At 41.2% G+C, this 18,144-nt stretch overlaps 3 protein-coding genes across 3 annotated transcripts; all 3 read left to right on the plus strand.

Annotated features, from left to right (window-relative positions):
* The first annotated feature begins 7,307 nt into the window (after positions 1 to 7,307).
* LOC132169572 (G2/mitotic-specific cyclin-1-like) lies at positions 7,308 to 8,812 on the plus strand. Its single transcript, XM_059580590.1, has 4 exons — positions 7,308 to 7,428; positions 7,780 to 7,869; positions 7,939 to 8,100; positions 8,618 to 8,812. The coding sequence occupies exons 1-4, from the start codon at positions 7,315 to 7,317 to the stop codon at positions 8,810 to 8,812; spliced, it is 561 nt and encodes a 186-aa protein (XP_059436573.1). The 5' UTR covers positions 7,308 to 7,314.
* A 1,774-nt stretch (positions 8,813 to 10,586) lies between these two features.
* LOC132169573 (uncharacterized) lies at positions 10,587 to 12,314 on the plus strand. Its single transcript, XM_059580591.1, has one exon. The coding sequence runs from the start codon at positions 10,587 to 10,589 to the stop codon at positions 12,312 to 12,314; it is 1,728 nt and encodes a 575-aa protein (XP_059436574.1).
* Positions 12,315 to 12,748: 434 nt separating this feature from the next.
* LOC132169575 (uncharacterized) lies at positions 12,749 to 15,208 on the plus strand. Its single transcript, XM_059580592.1, has one exon. It carries the CDS (start codon positions 12,749 to 12,751, stop codon positions 15,206 to 15,208), a length of 2,460 nt encoding a protein of 819 aa, XP_059436575.1.
* Positions 15,209 to 18,144: the final 2,936 nt, after the last annotated feature.

Genomic DNA, 18,144 nt, shown 5'->3' on the forward strand with positions numbered 1-18,144 from the left:
AGAACAATTGCATTTAATAATTAAGAACGGAATCAAAAGGTAGCAATTCTCATAGTTATACAATCAACATGCATAAATTGAAAATCTAGAAATTAAATACAATCAAACTATTGTGCTTGGATAGGGTTACATCAACACCCCATGAAGGGGTTTGGCCGCTCATGATTTTCTAAGCTCCAAAGACAATTTTCTGATTTCTAGGTCTAGGAAGCGGTGTGTCTTTTTTCTCAATGCTTAGAGGCCTATTTATAAGGATTAGGAGAACCCTAGAAGCCCTAGGAATCCCAGAAAAATCGTAATTCAGTCTCCAAGTCGGATTGGGAGACCTAGAAAAACTTTCCTTATCAATTTCGGAGTTGTTTTTGCCTCTAGTGCCCGTGTGCGCTCGAGCGCACTGTAGCTACAGTAATGCAGTATAGTACTTTACTACAGTAACTCTGCTACAGTAAAATTCCTACAGTACCCCCATGCTACAGTCCACTGCAGTATTTTGCTACAGTAACTACTATAGTACTTTAATTGCATTTTGAGCCCAAAATCAATGATTTTCTTGTGTCTTTATTAAACACCTGAAAACACAAAAACAAAACAAAATCAAACAAATAACAATGCTAAGGAATTAACATATGCAAATTAAGGGGCTTAAATGTGCAACATTCGGCGCTTATCCGATTTGAAGTTGTTGACTTTAGGTTCAAATTGGTGTGGGTTTAATTGTGATTTTGGGTGATTGGCCCTCTGTTGATGGCTGAGAATGGGTGGAGAAAAACGACCGAAAACAAAATTCCTCCGACCCCTTTATATATATATATTCGAAATTTTCTGTCTTCTTAGAGCCCTCCTCTATTTACAATCTCACGTAAATAGTCCCACCTATAGTGTTTTTCATGAGAAATAGAATTGTAACAGAAGAAGAAAATCAGCAACAAGATAAAACAATCAAATGCATCACAGCTAGAAAAATACAATAGGAACCATAACAGAAATTTGATCAGTATTCAACAATCACACAGACATAAGTAGGTAAAAGAGTATGTATATATAAACCATATTGGTGAGTTCGTAGCAAAAGCCACTGATGGAAAGCTCTGAAGCTCAAATATTGCAGATGTGGCCATTAGTACATGCTCAGTTTGGTCGCAAATAATTTGTTAGAAACAACCGAAATTCAAAAAGGAGTGAGGAGTTGCTTGGCTTCTCTAGCTCTGGTGGCTGGTAAGCATGGCGTGGTGAATGAGGCATCCTGGGAGTCCTTGGCCAGGAAAATAGAAGCCTTAAGAAAGGAAAATGCTGCCTTGAAGTGACGGGTTCAACCAGAGTGTCTTGGACCTGACCAGGGTGGTTGTCCAGGGTGGTAGGAATGGACTTGTCAAATTTTCAGTGGAGAGTTGTCGTAAGGGGCGCAAAATGGAAATTGATAGAAAAGTATTGAAAAGAGATTGCATGGCAATTGTAGACTACAATGTTGCATTTTTAGGTTTTGGGTGTGCAACTGACAAGTGTTCAAGTTATGCATATGTTTTGAAGTTTGCACTTGACATTGCCGAAATTCCAACTTATTTATTGTTTACTTGTTTTAGTCTGAATTTTGTATATTATACTTTTTGCTCAATTTCTCTTTGATGTTGGACCTGCAGCAATAGCAAGTATATTATTTGCACTGGAGTTACACAGGCTGTTTCAGGTAATAGGTTCTTCATCTGTCTGTGATTGTCACATCAATGTTATTTAACTTCTGATGACTGCTGTTCCTGGTTATCCCGTTTGTAGGGTCCTACATTTCTGAGTTTCGTTACAACCTTCATCAGGTAAGACGATTAGCTAAAAATTCCTGTAGGATCCCATTTATTTAGTAACCCTTGAATCCTTTAGTAGTACTAAGATGGATATTGATTCTTTCAAAACATAATTGCTTTATGCATCCCCTTCACAATATCACAGGGTTGATTATGTCTGCAAATAGTGATGCGTCGAGTGGCCGTCCATTATGTCTCTGTGGAGTTGTTGCCTTCGTAAGGTATTCCTGGACAAATGATAATTACAGTAGAAAGTGGTATGGGTGCGAAAAGTATAAGGTATTGTATGACATTTATTTTCCATGTTTACATTTTTTGACCAATTTTATTTGGTTTAGGGTATATTTTTTACTTTTCTTCCAAATATTGTTTGTTGTAGCAAGTTGGTGATTGTGGCTTCTTTCTTTGGGCCAACAAGGAGATGACAGCTTACGAAAAGAAAATCATGCAACGCTTAAAGGACATAGAAGAGCAAACCCGGGCAGAAGTTGGTAGACTTGAAAAATTGTTGGCTACTGAACAAGCACAGTATAGAGCACATCTAGAAAACATGTTGCAGTCTAGGGATGAGATGTGGAAATCTATGGTAGCGAATAACCAGTCTAGAGAAAACAAGTTCCAGTTAAAGCACGTATCAGGCAGTGTTGACTTTGCATATCTTGCTGGCGCTCCTTTATGTTGGCGGTTACAACAGATCTAGTAGTAACAAGTTGGTGTTAAAATGAACTATTTCCTTCTAAATTGTAGATACTTAACCGTTGTAATTTATATTTTTTTGTGTTTTGTATTAATTGTGCTACTCCTTTGACGCAATCATTGTAATTTATATCCGCTTGTTCTTGATATACAATGTGTGGACTTTATTTGTGCAGAGCTGGGACAGATACTCTTTCTTTTCTTTTTTTCAGAGTAATTCCAATAATAAAAAATTCACTTTTTAATTTTAATTTAGATTATTTATAATTTATTTAATTTTTAAATATAAGTATAAGAAATATAAGTATGAGAAGTTGTTAATGCACATCCCAATGATACGTAAACTAGGCATTTCTGGTCCTTTATAGAGAATAAAGAAGATAATATAGATCATAGATATTTGTAATCAGTCATTTATCACTTCACTCAGGGTAGGAACAATCGGATTTCATTGCTATAAATATGGATTATTGAAATAATAAAACATGTATTTGGATATTTCCCTTCAACCCCACAAAATTGTATTATTTATTTGACATTAATGGTTGAAGTGAATTCTCCGAAGAGAAAATGGAATATGGGAGTGTCTCGATCGAATTTTTTTGATAGCACTGTCTACTTGGATGCAGAGGTACACGTATGATCCTATGCTTAGCGACTTGGATTAAATAAGCAAGTTCGGTTAAGATTCCGATTAGATGGTCCTAACCCCAAAAAATTATATATGGCAATTTTTTTATTCCTTGCTTTTTTCTTTGTTAAAAATGGAGAAGCCACACAAAATAATATAAATTACTCCTCATTCACGGTTTTCCACATGTGAGATGTCATTGCCTGTCGGACTATAATCATCATTTCCTTGCTTTCGTGGGTTCGGTTTGGTGGTTATCCATGCGCGACGCATGGAACGGGTGTCCATGCGCAACTTGTAGCATCCATAGGCCGAGTCAACCAAGTAAAAGTAGTCTGAAGATAATCAAGTACAACATTATATCATATAGGGTTCCAACGTAGATAAGGAATTGTAAACGTATTACAAATCAATAGAACCCGACACAAAGACATGTCTCCGTATAGTACCTTCGACTGGGATGGGGAAAAGAGCGGTGGGATCCTCGATACACTCCTGGAAAATCCGCGAGTCATGAGTGCTGCCCTCCCATCCAGCATAAACGTATGTGATGCAAAGGTCGAAGTCAGCGACGCACATGACATTCTGTGTTATTGTGGACTTCCTGCTTCTGTAGGGCACAATGTCCTCACCTTGAACGCACGCTTTAACGTGAGTACCATCAATTGCTCCAATGCATTTCTGGTTACAACAGTATTACCGAAAGTTGATCAGATATAGGACACAAAAGACAATAGATATATGTCATTGGTGATTGTGATGTAATGCGATATGTTATACTATGGCGTACCGCGAACCATGGATAGTAGCGGCTACTTCGTGCAACGTATGGATGAGGCAACTCCATCGCAGCTGGACGTATGATAGTTTTCCCAAGCCTGCACAGTGCTTTAGTTGTCCGATTAACGTAAACGCTTATCGTGTGCAATGAGCGCTATAGCCTATTCGCTACCGTCCGTTGCGTGTGGCACTGTGCCATCACTAGGCAAAATGCCGCAACTTGTTCTGTGATCTTAACATACTGGCTGCTTTGTAAAAAACCATTGTGTTTCAATGTGTTGCACAATTTTAAGAAAGTCTTAGGCAACATACGAAATTGCTCATAGCATGTATTTGGGTTCGGATTGGTAAGCACCCAGTGTACCCACATTGCGCCAGTCAGGTTGGAAGTCCTCTGTGGAATGCAAACCCTTACGCATGGGTGCATTAAATGGTGGTAACATTCTTCCACGATCATTGCCATGCGCACTAGTAAATTCTCTAGCTCGAATCGTAAACCTTCAAAATTACACTCATCCTCGTCGTCTGTGTCGGATGCATTCGACTCGGGCAATTCATCGATATTGTCTGCCTAATGACGTGCATTACCAGTGTTACCATTAGATGGGCCAGCTGCATACATGTCAACAGGCCTACATTTAAATGAGATGAATAATGTCACATTCTAGTCATAACATTCGTAAACGTCATCAGGCTATATTTAGTCTATATTAATAACATGCAACCGGGTAATTAAAATTGAAAAGTAAAACTAGGTTAATAACATTAAGCATTAGTGTTAAAAATGTTCCCCTACTCCATAATAAGCATCCATAATATAGTATCAAGCTGTGCCTCTAATATTGCAATCAAACTAACTTAAGCGGTTAGAATAGAAAATAGTCAATGGAAACAACCATAAAATACAACAGAAAATATTAACATAAAACATAAGCTGCAATTGTCTTTGTCTGGATCAATATCGTTTAGCCACTGACATACACCGTCATCATTCATTTTCAACATTATTCTTGCCCAAGTCAGATCATTGAGCGCCCTGCGTGCTTTGACATATTTTTTCATGGGCAATGACATTTCAGCTGCCAACACATTGATACGGTCCATGATGTCTTCCTCAGGATACTAGCTGGGAGGGGGCTTATAAGACATACCATCGCCGGGTGAATGGCCATCGCTAAGCTTGCACCTTTGTAAATAGTCCGATCTCAAGACATTGAAGGAGCTGTGCATCTCCGAGTAAATTTGCTCACCCTTGGTTGAACGCTTGCAAGAGTTCGATCCCTGCAAGTGAGAACCTTCTCTCTTCAACTTCCCTTTTCCTTTTCCTTTTGCCTTGTGAGGTGATGCACACTGGGGCTCCGTGAGGTCTATGATCGCCACAGGGTTGTTGAGATCAATGTCATATCTTCACAATCGCTGCCCGGGGGTGATTGTGTGCTGGCATACCTCCACTTTTCAGTGGATGATGAGCCTTCAAAGATGTAGCATAGGTGCTTGAAGTTCGCCGGGGGGCATTTCGGAATTTGTAGTACTTGTTCAGGCTCTTTGTCTGAGAAGGAAGAGCAAATAAACGAAAAAGACACAAGATAAAACACAAACGGTCAATAAGTACGTCAACTCGCATAATTAAGGAAATGTTAAACATGATATTAGTGGCATACCAGTTGGAGGTGTTTCCATTGTTCCGGAGTTCCCGTGACAGTCCCCAAATCATCATCCCACCCACAGCCGGTACCTGCCTTATCTCGGACAAGTTCCGAGAAGTTCACCCACTGCTCTCTAAGATGCTTAATTTTGCCCTCAACCTGTTTTTGTGTGTAGGTGGTGCCATCCTTCAGTCGTTTGTTTAATTTTTTCATGATGCCCGCCAGATGCTTCCCAAAGGGCGGGCGAACTCCTTCATCTTGGCAGTTGCAAAGAATATGCACCAGGATATCCTCGTGCTCTTGTTCCCATTTCACATTTGCCTACGGGATGGAAAATTTTGGTGGGGATGGGGTTTGCATCCCAGCCTTTCGAGGAGACTTACGGGGAGTGGTAAAGAACGACATCTGCGAATATGTATAGATAACAGCATAACAACGTGAACAAATCATGTATGATACTTATCTACCAACCACAGTCAACACAAAACTAAACTTTTACGTAGACACTCAAACTAATATATACGATTATGTGAACTATGATACGACATATTTACAATAAGCAGGAAAATAGGTTAGGCACAAATAATTTAGAATTGAAGCAAGCTTTGGTAAAAAATAAGTAACCTACCTTGAAGTTGTTGGATTGTCGTTGTCGCAAGTAATACCCGCCAAACTGAAAATTAAATGAGGCCAACATTAATGCCGGCTAAGCAAAAAGTGGTGGCATATTTAGCATAATTGATGAAATACCCTAATACCAAAGACAACACACAGATACACAGATTTAGCATAATTATGGCCAATTTTTTCATGGCAAGCAAACAAACTGTCATTTTTTCTTTTTCTTTTTTATCCATTTGCAACTAAGCATATGAATTTCTAACATCTCGAGAAGCAACATATTTCGATTAGAAGTACAAAATAAGCCCAAGAAGAGAAAGCGATAAAATCTACTTATAAAGCAAAATCAACATACATGCATACATGCAAAACCCAAGATTATTATATAGCCTCCCAAAAAAAAAAAGCAAAATAATAGATTCTATGCTATATTCCAATTAAGTATACAATATATTCCAACCCGAATCCAGTTGCCCTTAAGTATAGAATATAAAGGTGGAAAAAATGTGGGGATAATTGGATGGCAGAGGAGATCGAAAAGGGTGGAAAAATGTGGGGTGTCCTGTTCTGAAATCTCTGACGAGTCCCTCATGGTATCCATTAAGCTAGAGAGAGTAGAGAGGGTGATGTTTGTGTCTGATGGGGTCTGTTTTAAGTATGCGTGCGTGCGTGAGAAAGTGTGCAGGTATTCCTCTGTCAGTGAAGAAAATGAAAGGGAGGGAACAAAAAGTAGGTTTGATGAGGGAGGCCCTTCTGTGGGAGAGAGAGATCAGGCCTTTTCAATAAAGCTGTTTCAACCCTAAACAAAAGAGATTTCACCATCTAAATATTAAAGCTGAGGAGGTTTCTGTTGGTCGGGTTAGAAATTTTTGAAGTTTGACTCTAACTATGAACAGGAAACTAAGAAGGCAAACCCATCAGCTTCAAACTCAATTGGATTTGGAGATTGCATATTTGTAGACGAGGAACACAAGTCACCTAAAGAAGTTATCCCAGTGCCCATGTTTTTAGAACAAGCAGAAGATATGCCTAGTGAAACTGATGAGATGTTATCTACCTTTCTAAAAATAGTTCTTCGAAAATTGTGTTGACCAATGTGCAAAATTGTAATTGTTGTACTATAAATTGTTAGGAGGAGATTGAAATGGAGGATATAGTTGAAGAGCCTGTCATGGATATCGACAGCTGTGATGCAAAGAATCCTCTCGCAGTTGTGGACTACATTGAAGATCTCTATGCCTACTACAGAAAAATGGAGGTATACTGAACTATGATGTCCATATTCTGCAATTGTTGAAGCAATTTCATTCAGAAACACACTGATCTTTTAGTTGTAGCCAATGCAATTTCAGAACTTCTCGTGATACTTCAAAAAAAGTACATGTTTAATTATGCTTTGTAGTTGCTTGGCTCAAGTTTTCAGTTGCTTGTATAGTTCATTTTAATTGAATTTCCTTGCAGAACTTATCCAATTAATATTTCAGCAGAATTTTATGATATGCTTTAAATTTTCAAAATCTATTTTGATTACAAATGCGGAAAACAAACAAGAAAAAACATCAATTTCTACCTAAGTTTGGTTACTAAAACACCAGCAATTTTTTTGCAGAGTTTTAGCTGTGTCTCACCAAACTATATGGGACAACAGTTTGACATTAATGAGAGGATGAGGTCTATACTGATTGACTGGCTTATTGAGGTATATATATACAATGTCCTCTACTAAACCAATGCCTGGGGTTTATGGTACTAATTGTTTATAACACAGGTCCACGATAAATTTGAACTCATGAAAGAGACATTGTTCCTTACAGTTAGTGTAATAGATAGATTTTTGTCCCAACAAACAGTGGTCAGAAAGAAACTTCAGTTTGTCGGTTTGGTTGCCATGCTCTTAGCATGCAAGTATGAGGAGGTTTTTGTTCCTATAGTAGGGGATTTGATTCTTATGAGTGCAGATTCAGACAAATGTTTTTCCACAACTTTATAAACACAAGCTGCTGTTGCCTTTCACATGTTCTGTTTTCCTAGCTTGGATGTTATTGGCATTCTTGTTTTCATTTCTGTAATTTGAACTAGCAAAACCATAGGATAAAGCAAGAAATGCCCAAGGGAGAGTAATCCCTACCGATTGTAAATTGTATTTGGACCTCTAATCAGTAATTGGTCTGGCTCTGCTCCATAAGTATTGGTTACTTTTCTTCATACATATTAGACTTAACATCAGGGATCTTTTGTTACAATAAAATATAGTATAATGCTACTGTCTTATGTGTTGTATGAAATTTTTTGTGGCAATAAAGAATATTATCCAGAGTTGTTGTTGTGCTCTGTTCTGTTCAGATGTTGGTTCTGTTGTTTTTGTTTCAGGGGCCTTATAGGCAGTTTGAAAGGTTTTTTAGTTTTGGTGAGAAATCGATAGGCTGAACTCAAAGCTGTACTTGCAGAACTGTTACATAATGAAAGAGAATGAGAGGCTAAGGAAGAAAGCGCAGCTTCTCAACCAGGAGAATCAAGTGCTGCTCTCTGAGCTCAAACAGAAGCTCTCCAAGGGAAACCCGAAATCCCATGCTCCGAACATTATTCTTGACCTCAATATCTGCTCCAGCTCGAACCAACATCCTTCTGGTTCCAGCAACTGATCTAGCAGGATAAATATCATTGACTCCACTTAGACTCCCTTGCTTTTTTTTTTTTTTCTTTTTTTGTAAAACCATGGTCAGCAATAGTACTAGTTCCAGTTTCAGTTATGTAGGACAGTAGTATCTTTCTCCAAGGGTCACTTTTACTTCTATTTCTATCTCTTGTCATATCTTCTTCTTTTTGGGGGGGCGGGGGTTAAGATATTGATTTCTGAACTACAAGGATGTATCAGGCTTTATATTTTCTAGAAAGGAATATAATATTATCATAGTTTTAGCTCTCTCTCTCTCTGTCTTGAACTAATATCTCCATTAATTACTTGCTATATTCTTTGGTTTAACAACACCTAGTCCCTTCCTTTCATATTTATTTCTATGTCCAAAATCGAAATATGTCTCAAGATGAAACATTAGAAGGAAAAATTGCAGTAAAGATGATAAAATGTCCTTCTTAACTGGTTCATGTCAAGAAAATGGCCAAATTAAATGATTTTTTTTTCCTCCTCAGCAGCAAGTTTAATTTATGTTAAAAACATATCTAGTCATACCTTGTATAGATCCTACCTGTTGGGTCAAATTTCAGCTTATTTGGGCCCAGTTCTAATTTACCGGCCCATTCCCCATACTCGGTGATTCTTACTGTTTAAAACGAACTCATGTTCGGCAGGGCAGCTTTATTTGGTTGTATTATTGACACTCGACTATCAAGCTCGGCCAACCGAGCTTGCAGGTACCGAGTATTACTTTCGGAAATAAGAATGTCAGAAATAAATATCTTGTTTTAGTATACTGTCAACACGTGGACCCTCGGTAAGTCCACGGTGTTAGATGAATAGGAACAATTCGATGCCTATAAAAGGGAGCTCCCCTCTCACTATTTCGGTAACTTTTTTTGACCCACAGAAGTTGAATATTCTGCTTATCCTTCATCTCACTCACAATCTTCAAAGTTCATTCTTCCCTTAAACACTGTGACTAACTTAGGCATCGGAGCTTCCACAAGCCGGACAACGCCGGCAGCTTTGATCCCTTTTTCTTTGTTTTCTATACTCAGTTTAACCTTCGGTTATCAAGTATCACCAGGGCCCTTTCCACGTCATCATTCGGAAAACTGCTTCAACAGTTTGGCGCTGTCTGTGGAAACGATTTTTTATCGGTTCTTACTAATCTCATATATTCTAATATGGTGAACACACCTCCGCACCCTGGCACATCTCCTCATCTTATCCCAATCATCCAAACAGATCTACCCGGAACCTCACATGATCCAAATCCCCAAGCAGCTGTCACGGTGGATTTTATGAAGCGAATAGCCGAATCTGTTGAGGCTATGAGGAAGCAGAATGAAGAGATCGTCTCTAGGCTGCCTCCTAGAGAAGACTCGACACAGAAGAGAAGACGAGAAGAGTCTCATAGAAATCCACCACCATCAGCCCGACGTCAGTCAACCCAACCAAATACTGGAAGTTCAATACAAGGCAATCCTCATATTGTTCGGGGCTAAAGCAAACACTAGTCGACAAGAGCTTGCCAAGCATTCACAACTTGGTGGTAGGTCACGCCATGGCGAGTCTAGTCATGCCAAAACCCATCACGGTAATTCCCAGTATAGCCATTCCTGTCATGTTCGGTCGTATCTTGATAAACCTGTAGAGACTGCCGTGCACAAAGACGTTAAAGATCTCCAGCAGAAGTTTGAAAAGATGGCCTTCTTAATTGATCTTCTACCGAAGATCTATTGCAATACACCAACTTGCCTTTTACCGACCGAGTGATGAGGTTCCCCATGCCTGGTAATTTTAAGGTTCCTTGGGTTGGCGAATATGATAGAAGTGGAGATCCTTCCGACCATAAGGAGAGTTTCCGAGCTCATATCATCCTTCATGAAACTCCTGATGAAATTGCTTGTCAAGCTTTCCCTTTAACTCTAAAGGGAGTCGCAAAGGAATGGTTCGGAAGTCTGAGCCCTAAATCAGTTGACAGTTTTGATTATCTTGGGCAACAGTTCCTGGGTCAGTTTCTTGCCACTGGGAGAAGAAAGAAGAACCCGACATATCTATTGTCTCTCATGCAGGGAAAAGATGAATCTTTGAAAGAATATTTGTCGCGATTTAATCGGGAGAAGTTGACAGTGGAGAGTACTGACGAGCAAACCATTCTCTCGGCATTGATGCATGGTATACAAACCGAAGGGCCTCTGATGGCCGAGTTGTCCAAAAGGCCAAAGACAGGAACTTTGCGACAGTTCAACAGCAAGGCCGAGGAATTCATCAACCAAGAAGAAACTATCTCGGCATTGCTGAAATCTAAAGCTGCCGAGAGTAAGTTTGCTGCTGATCCGGTTATGACAAAACCAAGAGTTATAATCGAGAAGAAGAAAAAGGACAGTCAAAATCCTAAGGTTCAGGATAAGAAGGTCGGTCTTTTGCCTCATCCAAACCAGCATCAACAATATGTGGGATGGACAACCTTGAATACAACTGTTTATAGGGTGTTCATGGAAGTTAAAAAGGACCCAAGTTTCCGATGGCCGGGAAGGATGAAGTCTCCTCCCCAGCACCGCAGTACTCAGAAGTTTTGCGAGTATCATAACGATCATGGGCATCAAACCGAGGATTGTATTAGTCTTCGATTCGAGATTGAAAAATTTCTGAGAAATGGGAAGTTACTGAATTTCTTGGCTGAGGAAAATAGCAAGGGAAAAAATATTCAGGATGCACAGGGACAGCATTCGGGTCAGAATAATGATCGGTCACGTAACCAGAGGCAAAGGCGAGATGAGCCGAGGATTTCGCAGAATCAGCAGCAAAATCCTCAGAACCAAGCTATTATTGGCGAGATTCGCACCATCTCAGGAGGTCTGGCTAGTGGAGGAGAATCAAGCTCGGCAAGGAAGGCTTACGCCAAGCAGGCTAGAATGGAAGAAATCTTCGCGCTGGAAAAACCCTCCAAGATTCAGAAGAGGGAACCGAGTGTTTTAACATTCTCGGAGGAAGATGCGAAAGAAGTCTCGATGCCACATGATGATGCTTTGGTGATAATTTTGACGGTAGCTAATCATGCCGTTCACCAAGTCTTGATAGACAATGGAAGCTCGGCTGATATTATTTATTGGACAGTTGTTCAACAGTTGGGCATTGGCCGAGAGAAGTTGAAACCTTTCTTGTCATCGTTGATAGGATTTGCAGGTGAGCATGTCCAACCCATTGGGTTGATTTCGCTTCCGGTTACAGCGGGGACTGCTCCTAGACAATCTACTATCATGGTGGATTTTTTGGTCATTGACCAACCATCGGCTTACAATATGATCATCGGTCGCCCGGCTTTGAATCAGCTGAGGGCAGTCACTTCCACCTATCACTTGAAAATGAAATTCCCAACCATTGAAGGGGTCGGAGAGGTTAGAGGGGACCAAGTTGTTGCTAGAAGGTGCTACAATACATCTTTGAAGAAATGCCCAAAGTCAGCACTATTGATGATCGGTAGTTTAGCTGATGAGTGAAAGATGCAGTTGAGGAAGGAGCCAGCCAAGCCATTGATTGATATACCTATAGCCGAAGGAAAGGTTGTCAAGATCGGTTCGCGGCTAGCTCCTAGAGGTAATGAAGCCCTTGTTCGTTTTCTCCAGCAGAACCTCGAAGTTTTTGCATGGTCTCCTGAAGACATGCCAAGGATAGACCCCAAGGATATTGTTCATCACTTGAACATTGATCCAGAGGTCAAACTAGTAAAACAGAAGCGAAGGAAGTTTGCTCCTGATAGAAACATGGCGATAGCCGAGGAAGTGGACAAGCTACTGAAGGCTCAGTTCATCAAAGAGGCACATTACCCTGATTGGCTATCCAACGTAGTGATGGTTAAGAAGTCCTATGGGAAGTGGAGGATGTGCGTAGCTCCTTAGTTGATACAACAGCAGGGTATGAGTTGCTGAGCTTCATGGATGCCTTTTCAGGCTATAATCAGATTTTCATGCATCCGTCTGATCAAGAAAAGACAGCCTTCATCACCGACCGAGGCTTGTATTGCTACAAGGTCATGCCATTCGGTCTGAAGAATGCCGGTGCAACTTACCAAAGGCTAGTAAACAGGATGTTTCAAGAACAAATTGGTAAGAATATGGAGGTTTATGTTGATGACATGCTAGTCAAAAGCAAGCTGCAGATGGACCATGTTACAGACTTGCAGGAGGCGTTCAAGACATTGAAGCGCTTTAAGATGAAATTAAACCCTACAAAGTGTGCATTCGGAGTCTCATCCGGGAAGTTCCTCGGTTATATGGTGTCTAGCCGAGGGATTGAGGCTAATCCAGAAAAGATCCAGGCGGTATTGGATATGCAATCTCCAAAGAATGTGAAGCAGGTTCAGCAGTTGACAGGGAGAATCGCAGCCTTGAACAGGTTCATCTCTCGGTCTACAGATAAGTGTCTCCCGTTTTTTAAGATTTTGCGCAAGGCTTTCGAATGGTCTGAAGAGTGCGAACAGGCATTCGAACAACTTAAAACGTATCTGGTTAGTCCACCCCTTCTCAGCCGAGCTGTTCCTGGTGAAACATTGTATCTATACTTGGCAGTATCACCAACTGCTGTCAGTGCAGCTTTGATTTGGGAGGAAGAGGGGGTTCAGAAGCCAATCTACTTCATCAGCCGAGCGTTGCATGGCGCCGAGGAAAGATACGTACAAATGGAGAAACTCGCTTTCACCTTAGTAATTGCCTCCAGAAAGCTCCAACTGTACTTCCAAGCTCATACAATCAATGTCCTAACTGAGTATCCATTAAAGAAAGTACTTCGGAAGCTGGACTTGTCTGGTCAGCTGGTCAACTGGGCAATTGAAATTAGTGAATTCGACATTTACTTTATCTCACGTAATGCTGTTAAAGGTCAAGCTTTAGCAGACTTTGTGGTAGAATTCACCAACATTCAAGACCAGGAGGATTGGCCGAAAGAGAGAACATGGGTAATTTATGTGGATGGTTCATCAACCAAAAGAAACGGCGGAGCTGGGGTCGTAATGATCATGCCGGATGGAAGAGAGTTGAAAAGCTCATTAAGGTTAGAATTCAAAACTACCAACAGCGAAGCCGAGTATGAAGCTGTAATAGCTGGCCTCGGTTTAGCTCAAGAGCTAGAGGCAGAGTTTGTGGAAGTTCGGAGTGATTCACAAGTTATAGTCGGCCATATTCGCGGCGAGTTTGAAGCTAAGGGCACCAAAATGAAACTCTACTTGTCCAAAATTCAAGGTATGCAAAAATCATTCAAGAAGTTTTGCATTGTTAAAATCCCAAGGGAGGAGAACGAGAAGGCCGACCATTTGGCCCGTTTAGGCTCTTCAACCGAGTGTGAGGTGGGAGAATTCGATCATATAATACAAGTTCAGCAACAGCCTTCCATTGCTGAGAAGGTTTTTATTCTAACTATCGAAGTTATGCCTGTTTGGGCTGAAGAAATTGTTGGTTATCTTGAAAGGGGGATTCTACCAGGAAATAAGAGAAAGGCAGTACAGTTAAAACGAAAGGCTGCTCGGTTCGCACTAGTCAATGGAGCTCTTTTGAAACGAGGTTTTATGTTACCGCTCCTCAAATGTATCTCAAAAGAAGAAGGTGATTATGTTCTTCGAGAAATTCATGAAGGAATCTGTGGCAGTCACTCGGGACCCCGTATTTTAGCACACAAAGCGGTAAGAGCAGGATTTTTTTGGCCGAGTATGAACCAGGACTCCATAAGTATGGCCAAAACTTGTGACAGTTGCCAGCATTTTGCCAACATTATCAAACAACCCCCTGAAGAACTTAGCTCGGTTTCCTCACCGTGGCCATTTTCACAATGGGGAGTGGATATAGTAGGGCCATTACCTACAGGGAAAGGAGGAGTTCGGTTCATTGTGGTCGCTGTAGACTATTTCACCAAGTGGGCAGAAGCTGAAGCTCTGGTGAATATTACCGCTAAGAACATCGAGAAATTTCTTTGGAGAAATGTTATTTGTCGATATGGGATTCCTCATGCCTTTGTCACTGACAATGGTAAGCAGTTTGACTGTGAATCCTTTCGGAATTGGTGTGCCGGACTTCATGTTCGGCAATACTTTTCATCTCTGGGACATCCTCAAGCAAATGGACAAGTAGAAGCAATGAACAAGACCATATTCAAGATTCTGAAGAAGAAGCTCGGTCAGCATAAGGGAGAATGGTCAGAAAATCTTCCCGAAGTTCTATGGGCATACCGCACAACCAGAAGGACTCCAACCGAGGAGACTCCTTTCGCCTTAGCCTACGGAACCGAGGCTGTCATCCCTGCCGAGGTCGGATCAGGAAGTTTTCGAGTGGACACATTCAACCCTAATTTCAACGACGAAGGTCTAAAGTTACATTTGGACTTACTGCAAGAAAAACAAGATTAGGCCCAGGTTACAATGGCAGCATATCAACAAAGGGTAGCACGGTATTTCAACCGACGAGTGAAGCATCGCAATTTCAAAGTCGGAGATTTGGTTTTGAAAAAAGTCACCTTGGCAACCAAAGATGCAACCGAGGGAAAGCTTGCACCAAATAGGGAAGGACCATACCAGGTGATCAAATGTGGCAAAGCGGGAGCCTACCACCTTGCAAATTCCGAAGGAAAACAACTCCAGCGACCATGGAATGCCGAACATCTTAAGAAGTATTTTGTATAAAATTATAATTCTCAGAGCATCACTTTTGTTATATTCTTCTTATAGTTGATCGAGATATATTAATGAAGGATCCTCTGAGATTATAATCATGCGAAAATCTTAAGTATGTGGCAGACCATGCATTTGGTGAAATACTGCCCTAGAATTATCGAGCATCACTCGATATGTTCTTACCAAGGCATTTTCACTAAACAAAACGTAATCTTTTATTTTAAAAAGATTTTAGCTCGGCGAAACATAGCTGGAGAAATCACCGAGTGTCGCTCGGTCAAATTTCGCTAAGGCGTTTTCTCGAGTAAAAAGAATGTCTTAAGTATGCCGATTTCAATAACTAACAAACTTTCTATTCTATGATTCGGGAAATATAGCTGCACTAAGCGCTTTCCAAGTATCATCTTTTGGAAAGTATTTATAACACTTTCCAACCCTTTGGCGAGATATAGCCTGAGACTTTCCCGAGCGTAACTCGGTGATACGTCACTAGGGCGCTTTCCCAAGGAAGAGTTCAAAAATATAGTTGAACAAAGCGCTTTCCGAACTTAACCTTTATTCAAAGGTTCTTCATCGGAAAAATATAGCCGGAGAAGTTTCCGAACGTATTTCGGTAAACATCACTAAGGCACTTTCCCGATGATGAAGTGCATAATATCCCTAAAACTACAAAATCCACCGAGTATTAAGCCTTCGTACCATGCATATTCCTCAAACAAGCATACACACTTACCGAGCAGTTTCCTTAAACAAATATACACTTATCATGGTTTAACGTAATTTGCTCACAAACAGCGCATCCTCGGTCAAACATGCAGCATGTTGCGGTATTAATTCAAGTTTTACACTCAGTTCAAAGTCTTTTACACCTCGTTAAGATTCCCATCAGTATAAATTACATTTATAAGCTATGGGAATCGGGGGGTATACATAGTATGTTTGCGAATATTGATATGCAAGTTTAATATGGACCGAACGCAAGATTCTCTCATTGTGAAAAATTTATTTCATTTACAAAGTTTGTATAAATTACATACAAAAAGAGAGATGTTCTCTCGGAATTTACACTTAGGAAAACTCAAGGAGAGGCGTGATCCCAGTCTTTGTCAGATGCAGCCACTGACTTCTCCGAGTCATCATGAGCATCGGTACGCTCGGCTGCAGAAGAAGATTTCCCAACCCAACCCTGAGCAAATGGATTAAAACCAAAGATAGTAATGCCTTTGCAATCGGGCATCTGCTCTTTACCGAGCGTGGCAATCTTCGAAATGGCCTCTTCAGTGGGAGGAACATCTTCAGGTTTTATGGTGTTCAGGTCGACATCCTCGGGAGGATTCTTCGACCAACTGCGAAAGGTTTCGAAACCTGAGATGAAGCCCGTGCCCCAACCGTAATCTCGGGCCCAGGAAGCAAAGAAGAGCTGCTTGTAAAAATCCCGAGCTTTGTTCTTGTATCTAAACACTTGCTCCTTTGCTCGCAGGAATTTCCCTTTAAAGCCCTCAGCCCTCCTAACAGCAGCTTTGGCCTTCTTTTTGACTGACTTCCATTTTTTCTCTGAAGCCAGAAGCTGCTCTTCGATGGCCACTAATCTTTCTTCAGCCACCTCGACTCTAGAACTTTGAAAGGCCGAGTGCTTCTGAGCTGCTTCCAGCTCTTCAGAAACTTGTTTAACTCGAGCCTCGGTAGCGCGACGTTGAAGCTCGGCCTCAGCTTTTTTCTTCTTGTAAGAATCGACCTTGTCCTCCAAGGCCGAATTATCAAGAAGCAATTGTCTGTTCCTGGATCTCTCAGCAACCCCCTGGATACTTTGCTTCCGAATCCGAGAGAGAGCTTGGGAATGCTGAGCCTCCAGATCTTTAACCTTTTGTTTGGCGATAAGAAGCTCAACCTCGCCATCTTTAAGTTTTTTCTTTGTAGTCTCAGGCTCCAAGGCTGAAAGTTCCTCAAAGCTTTCCTTGCGTCGGATGGCTCCCTCCTCAAGAGCTGAAAAATCAGCTTGCAAGCTTGCGTGCATTATTCGTTCAGCGGCCAGCTTGTTTTCTAACCCTTGAGACTGGGAGATAGCTTCGACACTTTGAGCTTTTAGGTGCTGGACCTCGGCCTCAGCCTCTTCAAGTTTCTTCTTTATGTTCTCGGCTTCCCGTGCTTGACTCTCGGCAGATTTTCGGTAATGGAGGTAATAGTTCATGCTGTTCATCGAACCCTGCAAGTGGAAAGAAGTTTATTAAAACAAAGATACTGTTGTTAGAAGTCGAGAACGTGGGAATATGATTACCTCAAGCTAATGGAATAGCATGTGCTCCATCACCTCCTTCGGGAGTTGAGTATTGACCTCCACCGGGTTGTTGCCTGGGATTGCACCAGCCAGGAGAACAAAGGGATTGGCGAGCCATTTGTCACCCAGCCGAATAAGGGGCTCCCCGAACGTCCAAAGGAGTGACTTGGGTGTGCGCTCAGCCGAGGAGTCGGCTGCCCTCGAGGACTTGGCAGGGTTCTCCATGGAAGTGTTCGTCGGGGGCTCAAGAGGACTCTCCGCAGTCATTCTCGGCGGATCACTCTTCTCGGGTTGAGATGATTCCCCGAGCTGTGGTGATGCTCCACCAGCTGGAAATTTGAAGACCATTTCTTCTTCAGCAACTCCACCCATAGTTGTTGCAAGATCTGCATCCAAC

The sequence above is a fragment of the Corylus avellana genome, chromosome ca2 (assembly GCF_901000735.1).
Source record: "Corylus avellana chromosome ca2, CavTom2PMs-1.0".
Classification (NCBI taxonomy): Eukaryota; Viridiplantae; Streptophyta; class Magnoliopsida; order Fagales; family Betulaceae; genus Corylus; species Corylus avellana.